The following is a 19,714-nucleotide window of genomic DNA, read 5'->3' on the forward strand; positions in this document are numbered from 1 at the left end:
AACAGATGTCAGTGTTACATATCTTATGTAGCTTACAGCTCTGGCAAATGCTAGCTCTGCTGGGAAAGATCTGTGTATGTGTCCTGTTTAGTTTCACGGGCTCTTGTCTGTGCTTTTTTTTTTTGCATCTAAGCCTGTCCATATGACAAAGAGGAAGTAAGCTAGGGCATCTGCTGGCTAGTTCTTCATCATAGTTAGATAGTTATAAATAAGTTTTATCTGTCAAGTAACAGTAAAAGCAGACTTCTTTCATTGATTTGATTAAATTAGCAGGCCAGAAAATTAGCAATACCCTCTGCAATCCTGTTGCTAATCAGACTTCAGAGAGAGAACAGAGGTGAAATGGAGGAGCTGCAGAGCTGCACAGAGCATCCCACAGCTGCTCTGATGGCTCAGTTGATGCTGATACTATCTGCTCATGTGATGAGTTGTTGTGGGCACACATAACCAAGAGCAGGACTTGGCATGTATTTTTGGCAACCCCTGGGTCTGACTCATGCTCTAAGAGAAATGCCAGAGCACTCCTCTGCTAAAGCACTGGGAAAAGGTGCCTCTTCTGCACTGGACACGTCAGCGGGAGACTCCACTATGCAGGAAGGAGAATTTTTCAGGGGTTTTTGTTCTCTCAATAGGGGTTTGTTTTCCCTTACTTGCCACATCATTTGTTCTGGCCAATTCTTTTTCTACTGCAGCCCCCACTCATGCTCCTGCATCTGTGGTTACATAGCAGAAAATGTTACTATAATTGATGTGCCACTGCAGGATCCTGTCCTGCCTGTGCTCTCATTCTTGACTAGTGACTCAGCCTTTCTTCTATTCCCCCTTATGGCAATCAACATACATCAGTGCCTTTACCCCAAATGGAAATGTTTTGATAAAGGACAATTGGCATACCCCTTGCTCGGTGATGCCAGGTAGAACACAAGCAGCTTTGACACTACCACCACAGGAGAAAAATCAGACATTTTTTGGCCTCCTGAATTTCCTGTGTCTCATTAGACTGTCCAGTGCACATCTGTAACAGTTCACAACTGGGCCTGTCAGCACATGGTTCATTAAAAAGCCAGGGCTGGCAATTTCTTTTGGCTGAAATCCTTCCTTTCAGCAGTAATACAAACACTGCTCTGTGCACTGCATACCTTCCTGGGAGCTTGAAGGGAATGAAAGCAATCTCTTATCTGACAGTTCACTTCGCTGTGGGGGGTCAGTGTGTGCTCATGTGCAATAGCCTCTGCTCTCAAGAGTGGGGAAGTTGAAAATCCCCAAAGATGAGACTCTGACCTGAGGAAGTTGCCTTGTAAATTACACAAAAATGCCCAATGGGTGAGAGGTTTTTTTCTCCTGAATTTTTTTTTTTGCTTTCCTTTTATTTCCTCCCCTAGTCATATTGTGTGTCATGCAACTCACAAGATATATACAAAGATAAAGATATATACAAGCTATATATAAAGATTAAAAAAAGGATAAAAACAGATGAGAATTTAAGTCAGGGCTATTATATCCAATTCTCCTTTTCTCTGTCCAAGTTAAAAAACCCTTCTGGTAAATTATTGGAATTTAATTCTTGGAGCATGTGAGCTACTAAACTTACATCAGAAGCCAGAATTCCTTAAGCTTAAGCTGCCTTGAAACCTTTCTTATCCCAATAACAAAAACTGGACTTGTAGACTGAGAATCATTACCTTGCTCTGTTAATGCTGCTCCTCAAGAATCTCAGATATATCCTGCATTGGGGATCCAGAGAATTTCTCATGAAAATGTAGCTCAGGACCTATTTTGGCTAAAAACATTGATTTACAGGAACTTAAAAATATTTTACTATCTTCTGAAGCATTAAAATGCCCTGAGAGATTTTGGATCTGTGTTTAGAAAGGAGAAAAGGTGGCACTTTATCAATACGGGGAAGTTGGGTTTTTTAATAGTAAAAGTTGTTTTTTTTAATAGTAAAAGTGTTAAAATCAGATAATCAAATGAAATCAGGATGAAAACATAGATGACACTTTCTCCCTCCAGACCCAGGGGCAAGGCTTGCTCAGGAGGCCACGCAGGACACTGCCAGCAGCCCTGGACCTCAGTGGTCTTCCACGGGAGAATGGTGGGCAAGAAGCAGCACTGCAAGGGTTCCCTGGGATCGTGCAGGTGGTGTCTGTGCTGGGCAGGTTCAGAGTGGTACAGACATCCTCATCATGACAAAACCAGATTTTGTGTGGCCAGCACTGGGAGAGGCATGCTGAGGGTTATTATTGTGTTTCTTGTGCTTGAAAGTATTCTGACAGGAATGAAGCTGGATGGTGCCAGTCATTTCACAAACAACTCGAGGAAATTCCTCCCCCTCTCTTGACATGTTTGCCATTTATTCTGAATCAAGATAGGACAAGAGAATATGATGAGCTGAAAGAAGGAAGGCCATGGAAAAGATGGATGGCTAATGTCCTTGTAGAACATAATTTACGCCTCATGCCTCATGAAATATTTCCAGAAAACACCCACGTCTGACTATCATTCAATTCAACCTTGAATGGTTGCCAAGTTTTTTGAAAGGTTAAAATAGTGGAGAGTCCTAAGAAAGATTTGAAGACACCTCTGTGTTTCTTTACTTATCCATGTACTTCAAGTGTACAAGGTTTGGGGTTTTTTTCCTGTTTTATTTTTTGTTAGATTGATCTCACTTGGGACAGGATTTTCCTTGCCTCATCAGAACAAGGCTGGTACATTTTAGGGGTAATTGTCCAAATAATAAATACGGTAACAATTATAGTAAAGTCCCATCTGACTCTGACTTGCCATCAAATTAGGTTTACATGCAGTAACTGCATTTCAGTACTGGAAGTTCCCAGATATTTCCAGTTCTAACAGTTGATCAGGACATCTTTATCTCCCTGCACAGTAGATAAAACACAGCAAGCCACTTTCTGTGTGTCTCTGTTTCCATAGAAAAAATTTCAAGTAACGTCTCACTAAATGGGGCCATGCTAGTCTTAATGAAGGATGAAGCTACCAGGATACCTTAGTTTCTTTCTGCATGGCAGCTTTTGCCACTGAAACATTGACTAAAACCTGGGGCAATCTGAGAAGAAATAGTGCAGATGAAGGAAATTCCATCAGATTTTGGGGAAAACAAATAGAGCTATTGGTATTAAAAAAAACCCCAACACCTATGTATGTAATGCAATAGATAGTTTTTAGCAATGTTCTGCTATTAACAAATCACTTGTAATCAAAGAACACAACCTTTTATATGCAACGTTTAAAAAAATCTATATTCTTGTGCTTTTGTGGTTTTTTAATTAAAAACCTGAGATTCAGACAAACTATGACTAGTGTTAACACAAGTCTATTATAAACACCTGTGGATGTTTATGTGAACATGCCAGTCCTGGTGGCATTATGATTGAGTGTACTTAACATGAAAGATGATAAAATGCAGTTTTATGTGAACTATACTCTCCATAAAGATGAAAACAAGCAAAAGAAGTCACAGCAAAAGCTGAACTTTAATTAAATGCATTTTAAATATCACTACACAACACATTTCTTCACTGGTGCTTGACAGCACCGTGTGATGATGCCTAGGGTGGGATAAGCTGTGCTGCCATTGGCTTGACACAGTTTTTAAGGACACTCAGTGTGAGGGTGTTGGCCATGGTGGGTGGCACTTCTGGGCTCTTTCTGCACTGAGCATTTTCTAACATTGAGTGGGGTCCTGAGCAGCAGCGGGGCATTTCTGTTCCCCACTTGTTCAAGAATGATGTGCAACTGTAGGATGGATGGGGAAGAATGAATTATGAAGCCTTCACAGGAAAGCTATGCTTTCTGGAAGAAAGGAAGCCTCTGGCAAAGCAGAGAGATGAAGAAAGGTTTTATTTTGCTGTAAATATTTTCAGATAAGCTGTTTTGAGTTGTGTAGGTTTTTCATAATACCATCTCTCATGAAAGCCAGGGGTAGTTGGACAGACCCTCTGCTGCTTTCATAGCCTGAGCTGTCTGGGCTTTTCAAGTGCAAGGATTTTAATTGGTTTCTCAGGAGGCACAGCTAAAAGGCCTAGACATAAAACTAACAATGGTTCATCTACTGAAAAATTGAATAAATACATGTGAGTCACTGGCATCATGTGGGCAAGTGCCGTATGTGAGTCAAGGGAGAACTTGAGTCTGACTAAGCTGAAAAGAGAAATTGCATCATCAAAGCTTGATGAGAGAGATTTGCAGGAGAAAAAAAATAGTTTTGACTCTGCAAAATTGAGCTAAAATGCTGACAGCAAATGGAATTTTCCCATTATTAATTTGATTTTTTTTCTTGGATTATTTTCAAACTTCTTATCATAAAGCAATCTACAATGTATATAAGTATACAGTAATATATATTTTATAAATATAGAACCATATAACCATTTAAATATGCTCTCATATATAGTTGAAAAATTTTTGCTCTCCTCTTTTCTATAAATGGGGCAGATTAGACATTTTCCTGTTAGAAAAAGTATATTCATAACTGTGTTTATTTTTAAAATACAGTTATGAAGTGATACATCCAAAGATTAAATTATGGTGGTGGATGCAAACAAATTTAACAGAATCAAAATACAGTATCACAGTGTGCATCTAAATTTATGAGTATAAATATTTGCAGTGAGGCCCCAAGATATACCCTAAAAAAAAAAAAAAAAAGAGAGAGAAGGAAAGAAAGAAAGAAAGAAAGAAAGAAAGAAAGAAAGAAAGAAAGCAAGCATTAAAATATGACACTGGAAGAGTCCCAAAAGAATTGGCATCAATTAATGGAAAATGTTGTTCCAGGTCTCAAAATATGTGTGATATAGGAAATTGAAGAAAATAGTGTAAGTTTATATTGGGAATCCTATTTTTTCCAACTAAAACTACATTACTGAATATTGAAAAGAAAACCAAATTACATATATCTCTTCATATTGCTCTAGAATAATAAAAGTCACCCATTATAACTTTGCTTCAATATTCAGTATTGCTGATATACACTTCATTTGTAGTAAACACGCATAGTGGATTTATAACCAAACCTATTAGTGCTGTATAAAGTGATAATTTTTTGGTTGAGTTTGAAGAAACACACACCCTGCATTGTCAGGGATATGTTCATATGAGTAACAGATGTGAAAATGGGAACTCTACTTATCATTTTTAGTATGATTTCAGAAAAGGCTTTATATGTAGATGCCAGAGACACCAACTATTTTGGTTCCTGAAAATGTTAACTCCTTCTTTAAAATTTTCCACATACCATCCAAGAGGGGAAAAAAATGCAGATTGTCCAAATTCAGTCATGGTTAAAAGCTGGTTTGGGTTCTTCTACAATCTGTATGTTTACTTTCCATTTTTACACACTCTGGATAAATATTTCCTGTTTCCTGAATGTTCTCCCTTCACTCCAAAGCTTCTTGCACAGTTAATATCTAGATGAAGAAAACTTGGCCTTCTTTACTGCATTGACCCTTCCTCTTCCTCAAAGCACTTGTCTGCAAGACTGGGCTCCCCAGTGCCTATCTGGAGAGGCCTGGAGGTCCCAGGTAAGGATCTCCAAGAATTATTTGTGGGACTGATAAATTAACCTAGCAATCTCTTTAAGAAAGGTAAAACATTCGGAGTTGAACTCCCATCCCCTGATGTAAATGTAAATGCATACTCTGAGTAAAAACTGATACTCTTCTTTTCAGCGGATGGTAAGAAATAAGCCCTTCCCTGATGTAGTTCACCGTCTGTTCAGGCAGACATTTGGAAACAGAAAAGTCATGTTCTAGAGCACTTTAAAGGAATCTGATTGATTGCTTTGGACCCAAATGTCTGCAGTTGAGCGGTAAGCGCCCCACAGCCATGCCCCTTCCCCCTTGTTGCCCTCTTGGTAGAATAACGTGCATTCTCCATGAATGCTGCTCACAGTGGATCAAATACTGAGGATATCCTCTTCTCCTTGGGGTGAACTTGAACAATTATTTCCACAAAAATAACCATATTCATATAGTCATTCTTTCAGACTTCAAGGACCATAACAAAAGGGACTATTCCAGTGGTGATTGACTGCAAGTTGGTTTTGCCTTGGATAACATAGGAGAGAGAGGGCAGTAAAAACACATTCTGTTCATAAGGATTAGAAAGAAATGAGAATGTTACTGCTATGGAAAGAAGAAACATATATTGGTCAATTTTAACAAGTCCACAAAATCTATTTGTTGAACAAACATGACTTTAAAACATCTTTCTGTGAAAGCATTCAGAAAAGACTGGCATCTTCAGGAGAATTACAGGAAGGCTCTGCAAGTTTGCTTTGGAGCTTGTGATACTGATGTCACTGAGCAGACTGGGGATAACTCCAGCAGATGTGTGAGCTTCCCTAAGGGCAAGAAAAAAAAATATTTCCAAATAACATTTGGAAATATTAGCAAGATATGCTTCAGGAAATAGTTTCTGGACTTAACTGCTGATGAACCAGGTAGGCAGTAAAATGCTAAAATGAGCTAATTGCTAGGGTTTCAGGTAGATAGGAGCTGCCTGCACTCTGGATAACAAAGCACAGCACAGAGGCAGATGAAAGCAATCCAGTGTAAGTTATTAATTTACTGAATGCAGTGACCAGTTTTCTGCTGAGAAATTTTTGTTAATTTTAGAAAGTAATCCTTTAGCTTTGCTGTTGTTTTGTCACTTCCCCTCTCACCTCTGTTTTGCACCAGATCACATGGTGCAGCATCTGTTGTGTGTGCTAGGCAAGGTGCTTGAGGAGGAAAAGCAGTCCAGGCAACTGAAAGAGAACAGTCAGGGAGAGCCATAACCCTGGGTAATGTTAGGGCAATGGGCAACTGTGGTGAAGCTTATATATAGGGCAGCTGGAAGGTGGTAAATGATAAGGCAGCTGGATTCTTCTACATTTGCATCTAAAACTACCAGTAATTTACAAGTACCTAAGGATCAGGACTAAACAAACAGCCTTTCAATCGCATTTTGTAAGAAGAAACTACACAGATGCTGTTTGTGACCTTGTTGCCCAGCTGTTTCTCTTTACTACATTGATGGTAGAAACACTTTAATGTCTCAGACATGGAGAAAATGTATTTTACAGAAGTCTGGTTTGTCTACATGCAGCAGCAGGGATACACAGAAAGAGCTAAACCACAGGCTTTTATCCATTATTTTGTCCAGTTCATTCACAATTTGGATATAGTTCTAGTGATTGCCAGACCACATTCCTCTAATATTATTCAAATCCATTAAGAAACAGAAGAGTTTGGAAATGCCTTGGAAAAGCTGCCACTGTATTTCCTGTTTCAGTAAGATACAACCACACCTCTAGATAAACTGTGTGAATTTTTCTGCTCTCCATGGAATCACAGGTTGGTTTGGGTTGGAAGGGACATGCAAGATCATCCAGTCCCAGCCTCCCCACCATGGGCAGGAACACCTTCCACAGACCACTTTGTTCACAGCCCCATCCACTTTGGCCTTGAACACTTCCAGGGGTGGGACATACATTTTTCTCTGGGCAGCCCATGTCAGCACTTTAGCAGCCCATAGTAACAAATTTCTTCCTAATATCTGCTCTTAATCTACTTTCTCAGTTCAAAGCCTTGGCCTATCACTGCATGTCCTTGTAAAAAGTCCCTCTTGAGCTTTCTTGCTGGTCTCCCTAAGGTAAGTTTGTTTTTCCTTGGGCAGAGTGCCCATGGTTGCAGGCAGCAGATGAGCCCTAAATGGGGGCCAAGCTGGAGCATTGCTATAACAAAACCACACTTACTCAACCAAAAGAACCCCTTCTTCCCAGAAGAAACTCCATTTTCCCCACACCTGTCAAGGATGAGGTAGCACAGAATAACCTTTGGGTCCTGGCCAGGCCCCCTCCTTGCTACTGCAAGAACTAACCCTATCCTGGTCAGAGCCAAGACATGTTCATACTGACATTTTCATTTCCTGAAATGTTTGTTCTGTGCTGCTTTATATTCCAGGTGTCAGAGTTAAAAGTCTCCCCCAACCTTGCACAAGTCTTGGCGTTCTCCAAAGGTGCCCATAATATGGTGAGTCACTGCCGGTGTCACTGGGGACTTCACCCCTAAAATGACTGCCACAAGGATAGGGATGAAGGGAACATATTGGCCTATGCTTGTCAAGGAATACCAAAGGCCTCATTCATGTCTAGAAGAGAAGCACTTAGCTCAGAAACTTGCTTGATGCCAGCCCTGATCTAATCTTCTATGGAATTAAGATATGGCTTCCCAGAAAAGAGAGTGAAGACTTCAGAGAAGGCATTCAGAAAGCATTTTGAAGGAAAAATTGAGTGTTTACTTGGTGAAACCAATGAATTCTCAGGGTTGATTATTTTGATCTCTGTATCATATAGGGCTTGGTGCTGAAATAGGTGGTTTTGACATACATTTCTTTCTTAATTTAGGTCTGCTTTTAATTAGAGCGTAGCTGGTTTGCAAGCTCTATGGGCATAGCCACCCAGGAAGGTGACTTGGATAGTCTGAGATAAACTATCAGAGCACAGAGTTTACTATTAGTGCCTACAAGCTGAACATATTTATATCTGATGGAGTCAGTGAAGTCATCCTGCTCAATCTGTGTGCTAGTGGGCAGGCACAGCAGTGTCGAGGGCCCAGGTGTTTGCATTGGTCCTGCACTAGGGACAGGGCTCCTTTCATAGCACCAAGGGTTCTCTGCTCATGGTGGCCCCGAGGCAGGACCAAAGAACTACCAAAGCAGTTTGCACCTCCCCGGCCATAGATGCAGCATTCTTGGATCCCTGAGGATCAGTCTGGCTGTTACAGAGGTTGAGGCTTGGTAAGATCCTCAGAGTGGGGAGTTGTTTCCAATGTCCACTACTAGAAAGCTCCAAAAAAATGGAGACTGGTAATGGGAAAGGGAAGAATTGGGCAAAAATTACTCACTGCTAAAAAAATAGTTGCTACTTTCCTTTATTTATTTTCAAAACTGAGAATCAAAATCTAGTGCTTGTAATTTTAACTGCAGTGCAGAAACAAAACAGGGAAAAGGGAATTAATTGAAGCCCACATTAGATAATTGGGAATGTAATAGGGGCAGCAGTTCCACAGTATGTGCCTATCACAAGAAAATTAAGAGATCACACAAGAGGGATGACTGAATGAAACAGTCTTGAAACAGTCTCTGAGAAAAAGCTTTGAGGGAGAGCAACTTTATTTATTTTGGCAAACCTGAGATCAGATTTGTTTAGTGTGTTTTATTCCCCTTGCAGATTCTGATACCGGAAAATAAGTGAAATGAGCAAAGGAGAAGGGAATTACTGTAAGTTTGTCTACTACAATCTGGAAATTATAAAGTACTGCAGGTTGCTCCAGGCTATAAATCCTAACCCAAAGCCACGTGCAAAGCCTTGGAAAATTGAAATGCTGCAATTGGGTTTAACCAGCCAAAAAACCCCAGCTGCTGAGTCACTCTGACTACACAGTCAACAGTTAAAGGATGTATTGTAGCACCCTGAGGAATATACCAGAGGAATAAAAAATTATTAAAGCACATGTATAAACAAGCTTTGACAACACTTTAAAAAATCTTTGAAATTCTTCATAGAATAATAAACTCATTTAGAATGGCAAAGACCCCCTTTAAATTATCAAGTCCAAATGTTAACCTAACACTATCAGGTCCACTACTACACCATCACCCTAAGTACTATGCCTATTGAAAATAAAGGAACTTATATTGAAAACAACTTTTCCTTTTTTCTTTATTTTAAAGAAAAGTTGTTTACATGGCTGACAGGAATTCACTCCAATAGATGCCATCCCAGCTCCCTACACTAATTATCTTGATGGATACAAAGAATGACTAAACTCTGAAAGGTCAGCATTTGAAAAATACTAAAAAAACAATGGTATTTTGTGCAGTTTTTTTGATATGGAAAGGTTGTAACTATTATAATTATCATCTGAATTAGAGTATTGAATGTCCAAGAAATGTGTGAAACACAGTAATATGAGAAATGGGGCATAAAGTAGGGAAAAACCAAACCCATGCATCAACATCCTTCTTTTTAATGTAATTTTTTTGGAATCTCACTTTTCAGTGAGAATTGATAATAATCTTTAACTATAGAAGACTTTATGACTTCATCTGGCTGGTGAAGAAACCCAAAGAGCAATCACGAGCACCAGCATTTTGTTTAGCCATGATCCTTAACTGCCGTTGTACTCTGTTATCGCCTTGGTCTGTGGACCAGGGTCTGGGGGGACGCAAAGAGCAGGGTACCCACCTGAGCTGTGGGTGAGACTACAGCAGGTCTGACACTCTCCAGAGCATGTGACACACCAAACTGCTCAACACGTTCAGGCCTTAGGACTCCTCTGTGCACCTCCTGTGACCCAGCACCGGGCATGCACTGCACATCCCCAAGGGCTGCAGTGGATACAGCAACCAGGCTGCAACACGGCTCCTGCTTGGTTAGCACAAACACAGCCAACAATAATCCTCTGTAGAGATTTTAATGTCTTCCCATAAAAAAACCAAAACAAAATTAAAAAACCCCAACAACTCGGCAAGTAGTACTAATTAGAGACTTGTGCATTTACAAGGGCATAGTAGTGTCCTTCCTTGGCCAGTAGCTGGCTGTGGGTGCCCTGCTCGACCACCCTTCCATTCTGGATCACTGCGATGATGTCGGCTGTCTGCACAGTGGACAGGCGATGAGCAATGACGATGCAGGTCCGACCTTGCCGGGCGTTATCCAGAGCTTTCTGGACAATCTGTCCACAGAGAACAGAGCAATACTGTTAGCACCTGAAAAGGCTTCCCTTGTCCTAAGAACTACCTTTGATTTCTCACTTTCTTGTCACCTGAATACACGCCCCACAGATATATACATGTACTCAACAGGATTTCTCACTGAAGTCAGTGAGCCTGGTCAAACAAGTGTAAGACATGGAGAAGTGGTTTCTTGGGCACTCAGCTTAGGTCAGAACACAAATTCAGTATTTACCATCAAATACATCTGATAGGAAGACATTTGAGGAGTATCAGATCAATGTGGAATTTTATACTTAAAGTTTCTTTTTTTTCCTACTTTTTATTCAGTAAATATAAATATCTTTCTAGGATAGTTCAATTCAAACCTTTCAGATAGAAAGGCTACTGTGATATACCTGACTTGTTTCACAACTGAACATTTCTAGTATGTTTACTTTAATTTTATTCTACAAAAAGCAACTAGCCATGTACATAGGCATAAGTATTTCACATCATAATCATTATTCACCTTTTCACTTTCCGTGTCAAGAGCAGAGGTAGCTTCATCCAGAAGAAGAATAGCAGGATTACGAACCAGAGCACGGGCAATTGCTATTCTTTGTTTTTGACCTCCAGAAAGTTGTGCTCCTTTCTCACCCACCCGGGTATTATATTTCTGGGTGTTAAAAGATAAAAAAGATCACCAGTGAATACTATTAGAGAAGGAAGATTAGAAAAGTAAAATTTATTCATGGTTCTAAAAGTTAAGAATTTTCATCCCGAAAGAAAGAATAGTGCAAGTGGTTTCAAGAAAGAGAAAGCTTTAGAAACATCTCTAATACAAGCAGTTATATATACAGCCACACATATTCATATCCAGTCTGAAAATTTACTCCCTCAAAGGCTGGAATAGGTCTTGAATGGTACCAGCAGTGAGGCACCCAAAGAGCATATAATAATAAGATAACAATTTAATTCTTACTGACATATGCACAAAGAATTTGAAGTTACATTGCTTGTGAATTAAGAATCTCAAACATTATTAGTAGTAATGAAAATTAAATATTTTTCAACATTATTGCCTCAGTTTCAGGTACCCAGAACTACAGTGAAAACAAGCTATCAAAACATTTTTCCTTGTTAGAACCAAATTCTTTTCAGGCATGAAGGTCAAATGCCATGCCATTCTCTTTTGATTTACTGTCCCTTTGTATTTACTAAGAAATCCTTATGCATATCTATTCAATTAGAAATAGACTGCTTTCTTTTACTATTTATTTTAGAAAAATGTCTATCAGAGTTACTTGAAGAGTTTCTATTGTCAAAGGAAAAATAAATTAAAAAAAATATTATGAGCACTTACTTATACACAGAGCATTCTATCATTTCCCTCTCCCTACCTCCCCCCACCCCCCCAAATATTCTGGGTTGTCTACCACTGTAATAATGAAAACATTGGCTTTTTTTTTTTTTTTGAACAAAAAAGAAAGGATTTTAAGCTTGAAACACACTGACATTTTAAAACATAAAGACTATTATATTAGGGGAAACAAAAGTGAGCACTACCTTGATATCTCTATGTCATTCCAAATATATGATCTCACTGTGAAGAGAACATCACTGTCTCTTACCTCTGGCAGTTTTTCAATGAAGGCATGAATATTTGCTGCTTTAGCTGCTTCTTCAATTTCCTCCTGACTAACCACCCTACTGTTGTCTCCATATTGGATATTTTCAGCAATGCTGCAGTCAAACAAAATGGGCTCCTGTGACACCAGGCCCAGCCTGGACCTCAGCCATTGTAAATGCAGTGATTTGGTATCAAATCCATCTGCTAGCTAGAAAAAGCAACAGAAACATGATGCCAAGCTTGCTACTGAACTCATGCACACATAGCTGCTATAAACAGGAAACGTGAATTCTAAGAGAAAGCCCATTATATGTTATTTTACCTGATGTAATCAAGTAATTTTTTGCATGCTAAATGGAAAAGAACCAACAGAATAGACAAATATTTTCCTGCATTGATATTTAATTTTTTGTTGCTTTGCTTCCAGTTGCTAGCAAGCAGAAACAACGTGCAGGTAACAGGTTGTTCTTGTGGTCCTTCCAGCCCTACTGACCACAAGAAGCACCAGGAGGCTCATGGGATAGCCTGCCCCTTAAAAAGCTGAACACAACAATAAATATTCTCAGCTGTATGCCTTTTGATCTTAAAACATCCACTTTCTATACCCATTAGCAAGCCCATTGGAACCTCCTGATGGTGAAAAAATATCTATGTGAGATTACATTTGTTATCTGAAGCATGCATCTGTGTCCCTAATGTGTTCACATGAGCAAGAAATTTTAAACAGTGACAAGCAAGGTACATTAGTGTTATTAGCCCTTGTCTGACCAGGGTGTGAGGAGCCTTGGGGTGGAAATCCAGTCAGACATGGTCATTCCTTTCCCAGGCAAGGTCTGTGACCTGAGGAAGCACATTTTGCCAGCATGGATTCCACTGCTGGGACACGTGGGCAAATGCACAGGGCAGGCAATGACAGGGGTTTGGGGACTGTCTACAGATCCACTGGAGGCACAGCCTCCGTAACTCACACCTCTAAAAAAAGGCTTCTCCACAGAGGGACTACCAGGCTTGTCAAAAGCCTCTGAAACCTTGGCAGATAAAGAGTTCTGTAGATCTAATTACTATTAATAGCCACACAATTCTATTCTTACCACTTGTCCTTCCACAGGGTCATAAAATCTCTCCAAGAGCTGAATGGATGTGCTTTTGCCACAGCCGCTGCTTCCTACTAATGCCAGAGTCTGTCCCTTTTTAACTTTCACACTGAGTCCTTGCAAAACCTGAACTTCTGGCCTTGTTGGGTATACAAAATGGACATTTCTGAATTCAATGTTGCCTTCAAAATGGCTCTGAAAAGCAGAAGAGAGTTCTCATATTAATATTTATTAGGCTTTACTATAACAACACTTGTTAAGACTTGGTTATTAAAGTGAGAGAGCCAAGAAAGTTTGGGAAAGTGTTTTGAAAATATGCTTTTGAAATTCTTTTAAATAACATATTGGACTGAGCATAGTATCACTAGGTATAGGATGATCTGTAAGTCACTACATCCTTCTGGAGAAGTTTTCTGCATCTCTTGTGTCTATTTCTTACTTTATCTTTGAAAAGAGCATCACAGAAGCACAGAATAAGCTGAGATGGAAGGGACTCCTCAGGATCAGAGTCCAGCTCCTGGCCCTAGACAGCACCATCCCCAGGAATCACACCGTGTGCCTGAGAGCATTTTCCAAACACTTCTTGAACTCTGCCAGGCTTGGTGCTATGACAACTTCCCTGGGGAGCCTGTTCCAGCGTTCAACCACTGTCTTAAGAAAAGTAGAAAATATCCAGATTTTTAATTTCTAATACATTTGAGATACTTCTACTTGTGATATAAACTGTAACATTTTCTTTCCTGATCTTACCCTGCAGGTAGCACAATTTGAACAAATGTAACACAAGATAAAAATCAGAGATTAAGATAGCTGAGTTAAATTCTTCAGTAGGTTATCAACAAGCACAAATGACAAGCTGTGTTTAAAAAAGCAGTGATAATTAGACATCCTAGACAAGTTGACATTTAAGCACAAGTGGAAGAAAGGGGGAACATGCCAAGGCTGTCCTGTTCTTTGGGGTATGAGCCAGCTCTCTGTACATGCCAGCAGCACCACTAATACAATGCTCTCACAGGAGGTAAAAACCTGATTTTATGGACTCAAACATTTGCTTTGCTAAGTCATAGGCATCACTGGCAGTTAAGTCCAGTCCACACTAAAAATGTTTGCACGTAAGTTTATTGGATACCTCCTGCCAAGTCTTTCAATGTCTGCATCAGAGAACCCTGGTTCAAGAAAATATGCAAGCATTCTCAGAACTTTAAAGGCTGAAAATCCTGTGTATAAGCTTGAAGTTATAGAAAACTGGATTGCAGCTTCCTGAGAAGGAACTACCCTCTAAATCTACATGGGAAGTTAATTTTAAATTTAGATGAACTTGGATGTACCATTGTAATCCTTCCAGAATATGTAAATTGAAAGCATTACATGCATAAATTTGATAAGTGCTGAGGTCAGGCTCCTTAATGACAATTTTGATTTAGAAGCAAGGCTCTTTGGGGAATTTTGGAATGTTTTCTGATTTATACTTTTTATTGTTTTTTTTTGCTTGTCATCTTTCCTCCCCCAACTTTAAAACAAACTAAATTATTCATTAAGCTTGTTTTGACTTCACAAGAGCCCATTTTTAATTGTAAAATTTCCACAGATGGAATAGGATGGCTTTTGGCAAAGTACCTGTCTGTAAAGGAATTAATCTCTTATTTACAAAAAAAAAAAAAATAGAAAAATGCATTTTATTTTTCCTATAAACTCTTACAAAGACAACAAAAATTTTATTGGAAGTGACATTATCAGTGTTTTCCTAAAGCCATTTACACTGTGAGTCAGTAGAATGAAAAGTATTGTTTTTTATAATTTAGAGAAAAAAACTATCTGAAAGGCCATACAGTTTTGTCTGAAACTCAGAAATAATACAGTCCTTAAATAAATCAGTATCACTATTTATATTGTTTGACAAAACCATAGAATGGTTTGGATTGGTTGGGGCCCTTAAGAACATTTAGTTCCAACACCCCTGCCATGGGCAGGGATGCCTTTCACTGGACCAGACTACTCAGAGATCCATCCAGCCTGGTCTTGAACACTTCCAGGCATGGGATATTCACAACTTCTCTGGGCAACTCATTCTATCCTCACAGGAAATATTTTTTTTTCTAGCATTTCATCTAAGTCTGCTCTCTTTCAGTTTTAAGCCATTCCCCCATGTCCCATCACTACATGCTCTTGTAACAAGTCCCTCTCCATCTTTCTTGTAGGCTCCCTTCAGGTCATCCTAATTCAGCATCCTTTTGTGACACCCTATGAAATAGACACCTGTGAATACACTTGCCAATAATAGATAATTACTAATTTAGTTTGTTACAACAATTTTTCCTGTGAAAAATTGAACACTCCTTCCAGAAAAATACACCCAAAACCCCAAAGAAACACATCTCCCGCCAAGCTCCCATACAAAATGACACCAACCCTTACCAATTTTTCACCTTGTTCACTGTAACTGTCAATTACAGGTTTTCTATCCAAAAGATGAAAAATTCTTTGAGCTGATGTTCGAGCTTTGCCATAGTCTGGTGCCATGGAAGAAGACTGACCAACATTCATAGCTGCAAATATGACAGAAGAGAAGACTCTAAAAAGCAAAGGACAAAGTGTGATTCATTCCAGGTATGCAATGCAATGCATTCTTTTGTGAAATATACCTTCAGAATAAAGCTTTTTATCATCTTTAGGTTATGATGTTTCTGGAGCCCCTCACACTCAAGATGTCATCCAGTACTAGGAAGGTCAGCTTGCTCCCATAGCTAGTTTACAGCTGAACATTATCACATCACTTCTCCATTTAACATCTTCTGCCTGGAAGGGACATCAAAGGGCAAAGGCTTCTCCAGATTAGATGTACTGAGTATGCTGCTCACTTTTGCTGTTTCACCACCCAAGATGAACCTTCCCCTAAAAAAGCCCTTATGCCTAAAGAAAACTTCCAAGCAGACTGAATTCCTGGATTCCCAAGACCATTACCTCCGTAATTTGATACGGAATTTGTATGCATTGAAATCACTACACTGTGTACTAATTTTGATCTTTTTTATACTTTATAAGTTATACTCACATAAATACATTTTCAAAGTTGCTCAGACAATTAACAATGAGCCATGCTCCAAATCTGAAGACTGCTGCATTAATAAAGTACTCTGAACATTGAGCTATTCCATAGGTAAATCCATAGAAAGGGGCTTTTCTCAGAGATTTTCTGATAAAAGAAGAGACTTTCCATAAATTACTTGTAAAAGAGAAACAACAGACACTGGTTAGGGGATAGCCAGACTTCTGGAATAGAATTTTCAAGCAATCCAGCTCATCCCCAAAACCACAACAAATCAGCCCACAACACACATGCTCACAAATTATACGTGCCAGACCGTACAAGCCCCATGCTTCATGACATAGAAAACCCTTAGGACAGAAAGCCATGAAAACCTTAATCCCCAGTTATGTTAAATTCAATCCCCTTCCATTGCTTTTATAGCAGGACAGGTCACTAGAGTAGTTAGTTAAAATTAAATAAGTTAATCATTACCCCATATGACCTATTTTATTAAGAAAACAAGCAGGCTCAAGCCTGGTTTGAGAGCTGCCTGCAGGCTTCCACCAGCTCATCCCAACTGAGCAGAGAGTGGACTCATTGCTGGGTAGCCCTACTAGAATTCACACTATACCACTATTGCTCAATCTGTCCCTCTGGAAAGGTTTCATTTTGTGTAGCTAATTAAAACACACACCAAATAAGAATCTGGTGAACTCTGTCCTCATTGTTTAGGATGCTCTCTGAGGAAGAGAAAATCTCCTTTCTAGTTTGAGCTGTAAATCAGACCTGTGACAGTCCAAGCAAGCATTCTGCCCAAATCTAGGCTCTTAGCAGTTCACCAGACATTGAATTTTAACACTATTTTTGCTGAGGATAAATTGTGCAATACATAATTTTCAATTCCGTCCTTTACATTAGAAGCAATTTAGATTTTGGGATACTTTATTTAAATAAAATGGAGCTAGAAACATCTGGCAACTGTAGTGATTCAAATGTATTTCAGTGGAGAAAAGTCAGTGGGATGCAGTGGATCAAACAAGGGAAATGTATGAAGCTCTTTTTAAGGTTTCAAAGTCATATGGGGGAAATAAAACTGTTTTATGTTATAAAGGGTGTGGTGGAACTGGCAGTTAAGTAGCATCACTGCAGTACACTGACATGGAGTGAACATATATCCTATATTGTAGGTAAATACAATATTCTGTAACACATATGCAAAGAATGCAGTTTCTAAAGTGTTTGCATAATAAAAGACAAATCCTGCCAAAGTTTTTTTCACTCTACACTTAATAATGTATATTAAAATATAGAGACTATACAAATTCAAAAGCTATATGAACAGCTATTGATATTCTTCCCAGTCTTTAGCATATTGGCTAGGTTTCAAGAAATGTATTCACAGTAAATCTTAAATACTAAGGTGCAATGTAAAGAAAAAAACCCCACCTATATGTATGATTCAAACAAGCAGCATATCTTTCATAAAATTCTTCTTCCTTGGTCAGTGAAGCTACAGTTCTTATGTTTTCAACGGCTTCTGTTGAAATCTAAACAAAGAGATAAAGCAAATTAGAGGTAATCTCTTACAACTGCAATCTGCAAGATATCTTCTGAACACTTGATTTCTTCTCTAGCATTTATTATTTTAGATCAGAATGTGCTTATTTAAGAATAGGGATGAAGTGAAGAAAAGTCCTAAGCAATGAAATTATTCATCAGCAGTGTCTTCCCTAACTCATGGGTTGTGGCCCTCATGAATTAAATCAAATTTAATAAAATAGGGACAAGCACAAGTAATCTGGACACAGTTTACTCTTTTGCATGGACTGCTGTCTCCTGGAAGAGCACTATCAGGTGAGTGAAGGCAGTAAGCACCCTGAAACTCTTGAGCACATTAATGGCCTGCCTTTATGACAGAAGAGAAAGGCATCAAAGGAGTGCAGAGCCAGGTTGCTCACCCTAGGCACCAGCACTGGGGCTGCTTCTGCTGCAGCTGCTACTGCCCAGAAATCCACTATGGAGGCTTTCAAATGCATTTTTATATTCTAATTTGCAGATGGTTTGTGTTATCAGTGTTTTGCTTTTCTTGAAGATATATAAATATTCCTCTCAGCACCCTTCATTAATCTTGGACAATTGAGTCAGCTACAATATAAATACAGTGTTGTACTTAAAAGTGATTTCACACAGAACTCTGTAGTTAAAACTGAAGAACTTACTCTTCCAGCCTCTTCCAAAGCTTTTTGATCTTCTGCAGCATGACCAGACATAGAGCTGGCATTCACAGCATTTGCACCAACAATAAAAGGAATGCAGGCCAGGATAAGCAAAGTTAGCTGCCAGCCATATACAAATGCAATGATGATGGCAGTCACAAGGGTAAAGACAGTCATAGTCATCAGCGCAAGTCGGCTTCCAGTTGCCTAAGAAAATCCCAGAAAACCCCAAAATATATGCAATTATTTTTAATTTTTAATTTTTGTTGCTTAAATTACCACTTCAAATTGCTGTATTCAAGGCCAAAGGTTTGGCTGGAAAATGAAACCATGTGCAATCATATGTATGGGCATTATGCACCAACTTCTGTAACCATTCCTAGAGATTCCTCACACCTGCCAGCATTCAGGCCTTCAAGAGGTATTAATGTAGTCTAGAGAGTTGGACATGACAGTTGTTTAGTGAAATGCATCTAGAACTTCATACACTACCCAAGGTAAATTGTGACCACTGTGACAGTAGGGCAAGGTGGCAAGTTCTAACAGCAGCCAACCATTGAGACCCTCCACACTAACAATGGTGAAAAATATTAATCCTTAGCTTCTTCCATTGCTGCACTTGAGATTGTCTTCTTAGAGAAAAGAACTCTGCATTTGGCCACCCTGCAGAAATGTTTTATCTCAGTGGGATAATGAGTAGGAAAGACTAACTCTGAAGAATTTTCACCTCCTCCCAGCCTGTATAATCTTTTCACCAAAAACATTTTAAAATGAGAGTTGATTAGCATCCAGAATCAGGGTGGGGTCTGATCTGCAGAATGAACTTCTACAAATAATCCTGTGGAAATAGTTCATTTTTCCAGATCTTAGCATGATGGTAAAAACAAAAACTCTTGGGTGGAAAGCAAATGTTCTTTCTTTTGCCAAAGGGTTTCCTGCCCTGAAGAGACTTTTCTTGTTCAATAAATTTAAAATATTAACAATTAAACCAATGCCAAGGTGAATTGTTGCCATATGTTCTAGGGTT

General features: G+C 39.1%; 1 protein-coding gene across 1 annotated transcript in view; it reads right to left on the reverse strand.

Moving 5' to 3' along the window:
* Positions 1-10,471: 10,471 nt before the first annotated feature.
* ABCB5 (ATP binding cassette subfamily B member 5) overlaps positions 10,472-19,714 on the reverse strand; it is a 32,589-nt gene continuing 23,346 nt past the window's right edge. The window contains exons 21-28 of the mRNA XM_031503847.2: positions 18,691-18,894; positions 17,918-18,018; positions 16,496-16,636; positions 15,859-16,015; positions 13,441-13,638; positions 12,351-12,557; positions 11,249-11,395; positions 10,472-10,739 (exon numbers count right to left, since the gene is read on the reverse strand). Coding sequence (XP_031359707.2) covers positions 10,542-10,739; positions 11,249-11,395; positions 12,351-12,557; positions 13,441-13,638; positions 15,859-16,015; positions 16,496-16,636; positions 17,918-18,018; positions 18,691-18,894 — 1,353 coding nt within the window. The 3' untranslated portion in view covers positions 10,472-10,541. The remainder of the gene's footprint in view (positions 10,740-11,248; positions 11,396-12,350; positions 12,558-13,440; positions 13,639-15,858; positions 16,016-16,495; positions 16,637-17,917; positions 18,019-18,690; positions 18,895-19,714) is intronic.

Source organism: Lonchura striata, chromosome 1 (genome assembly GCF_046129695.1).
Source record: "Lonchura striata isolate bLonStr1 chromosome 1, bLonStr1.mat, whole genome shotgun sequence".
Taxonomy (NCBI): domain Eukaryota; kingdom Metazoa; phylum Chordata; class Aves; order Passeriformes; family Estrildidae; genus Lonchura; species Lonchura striata.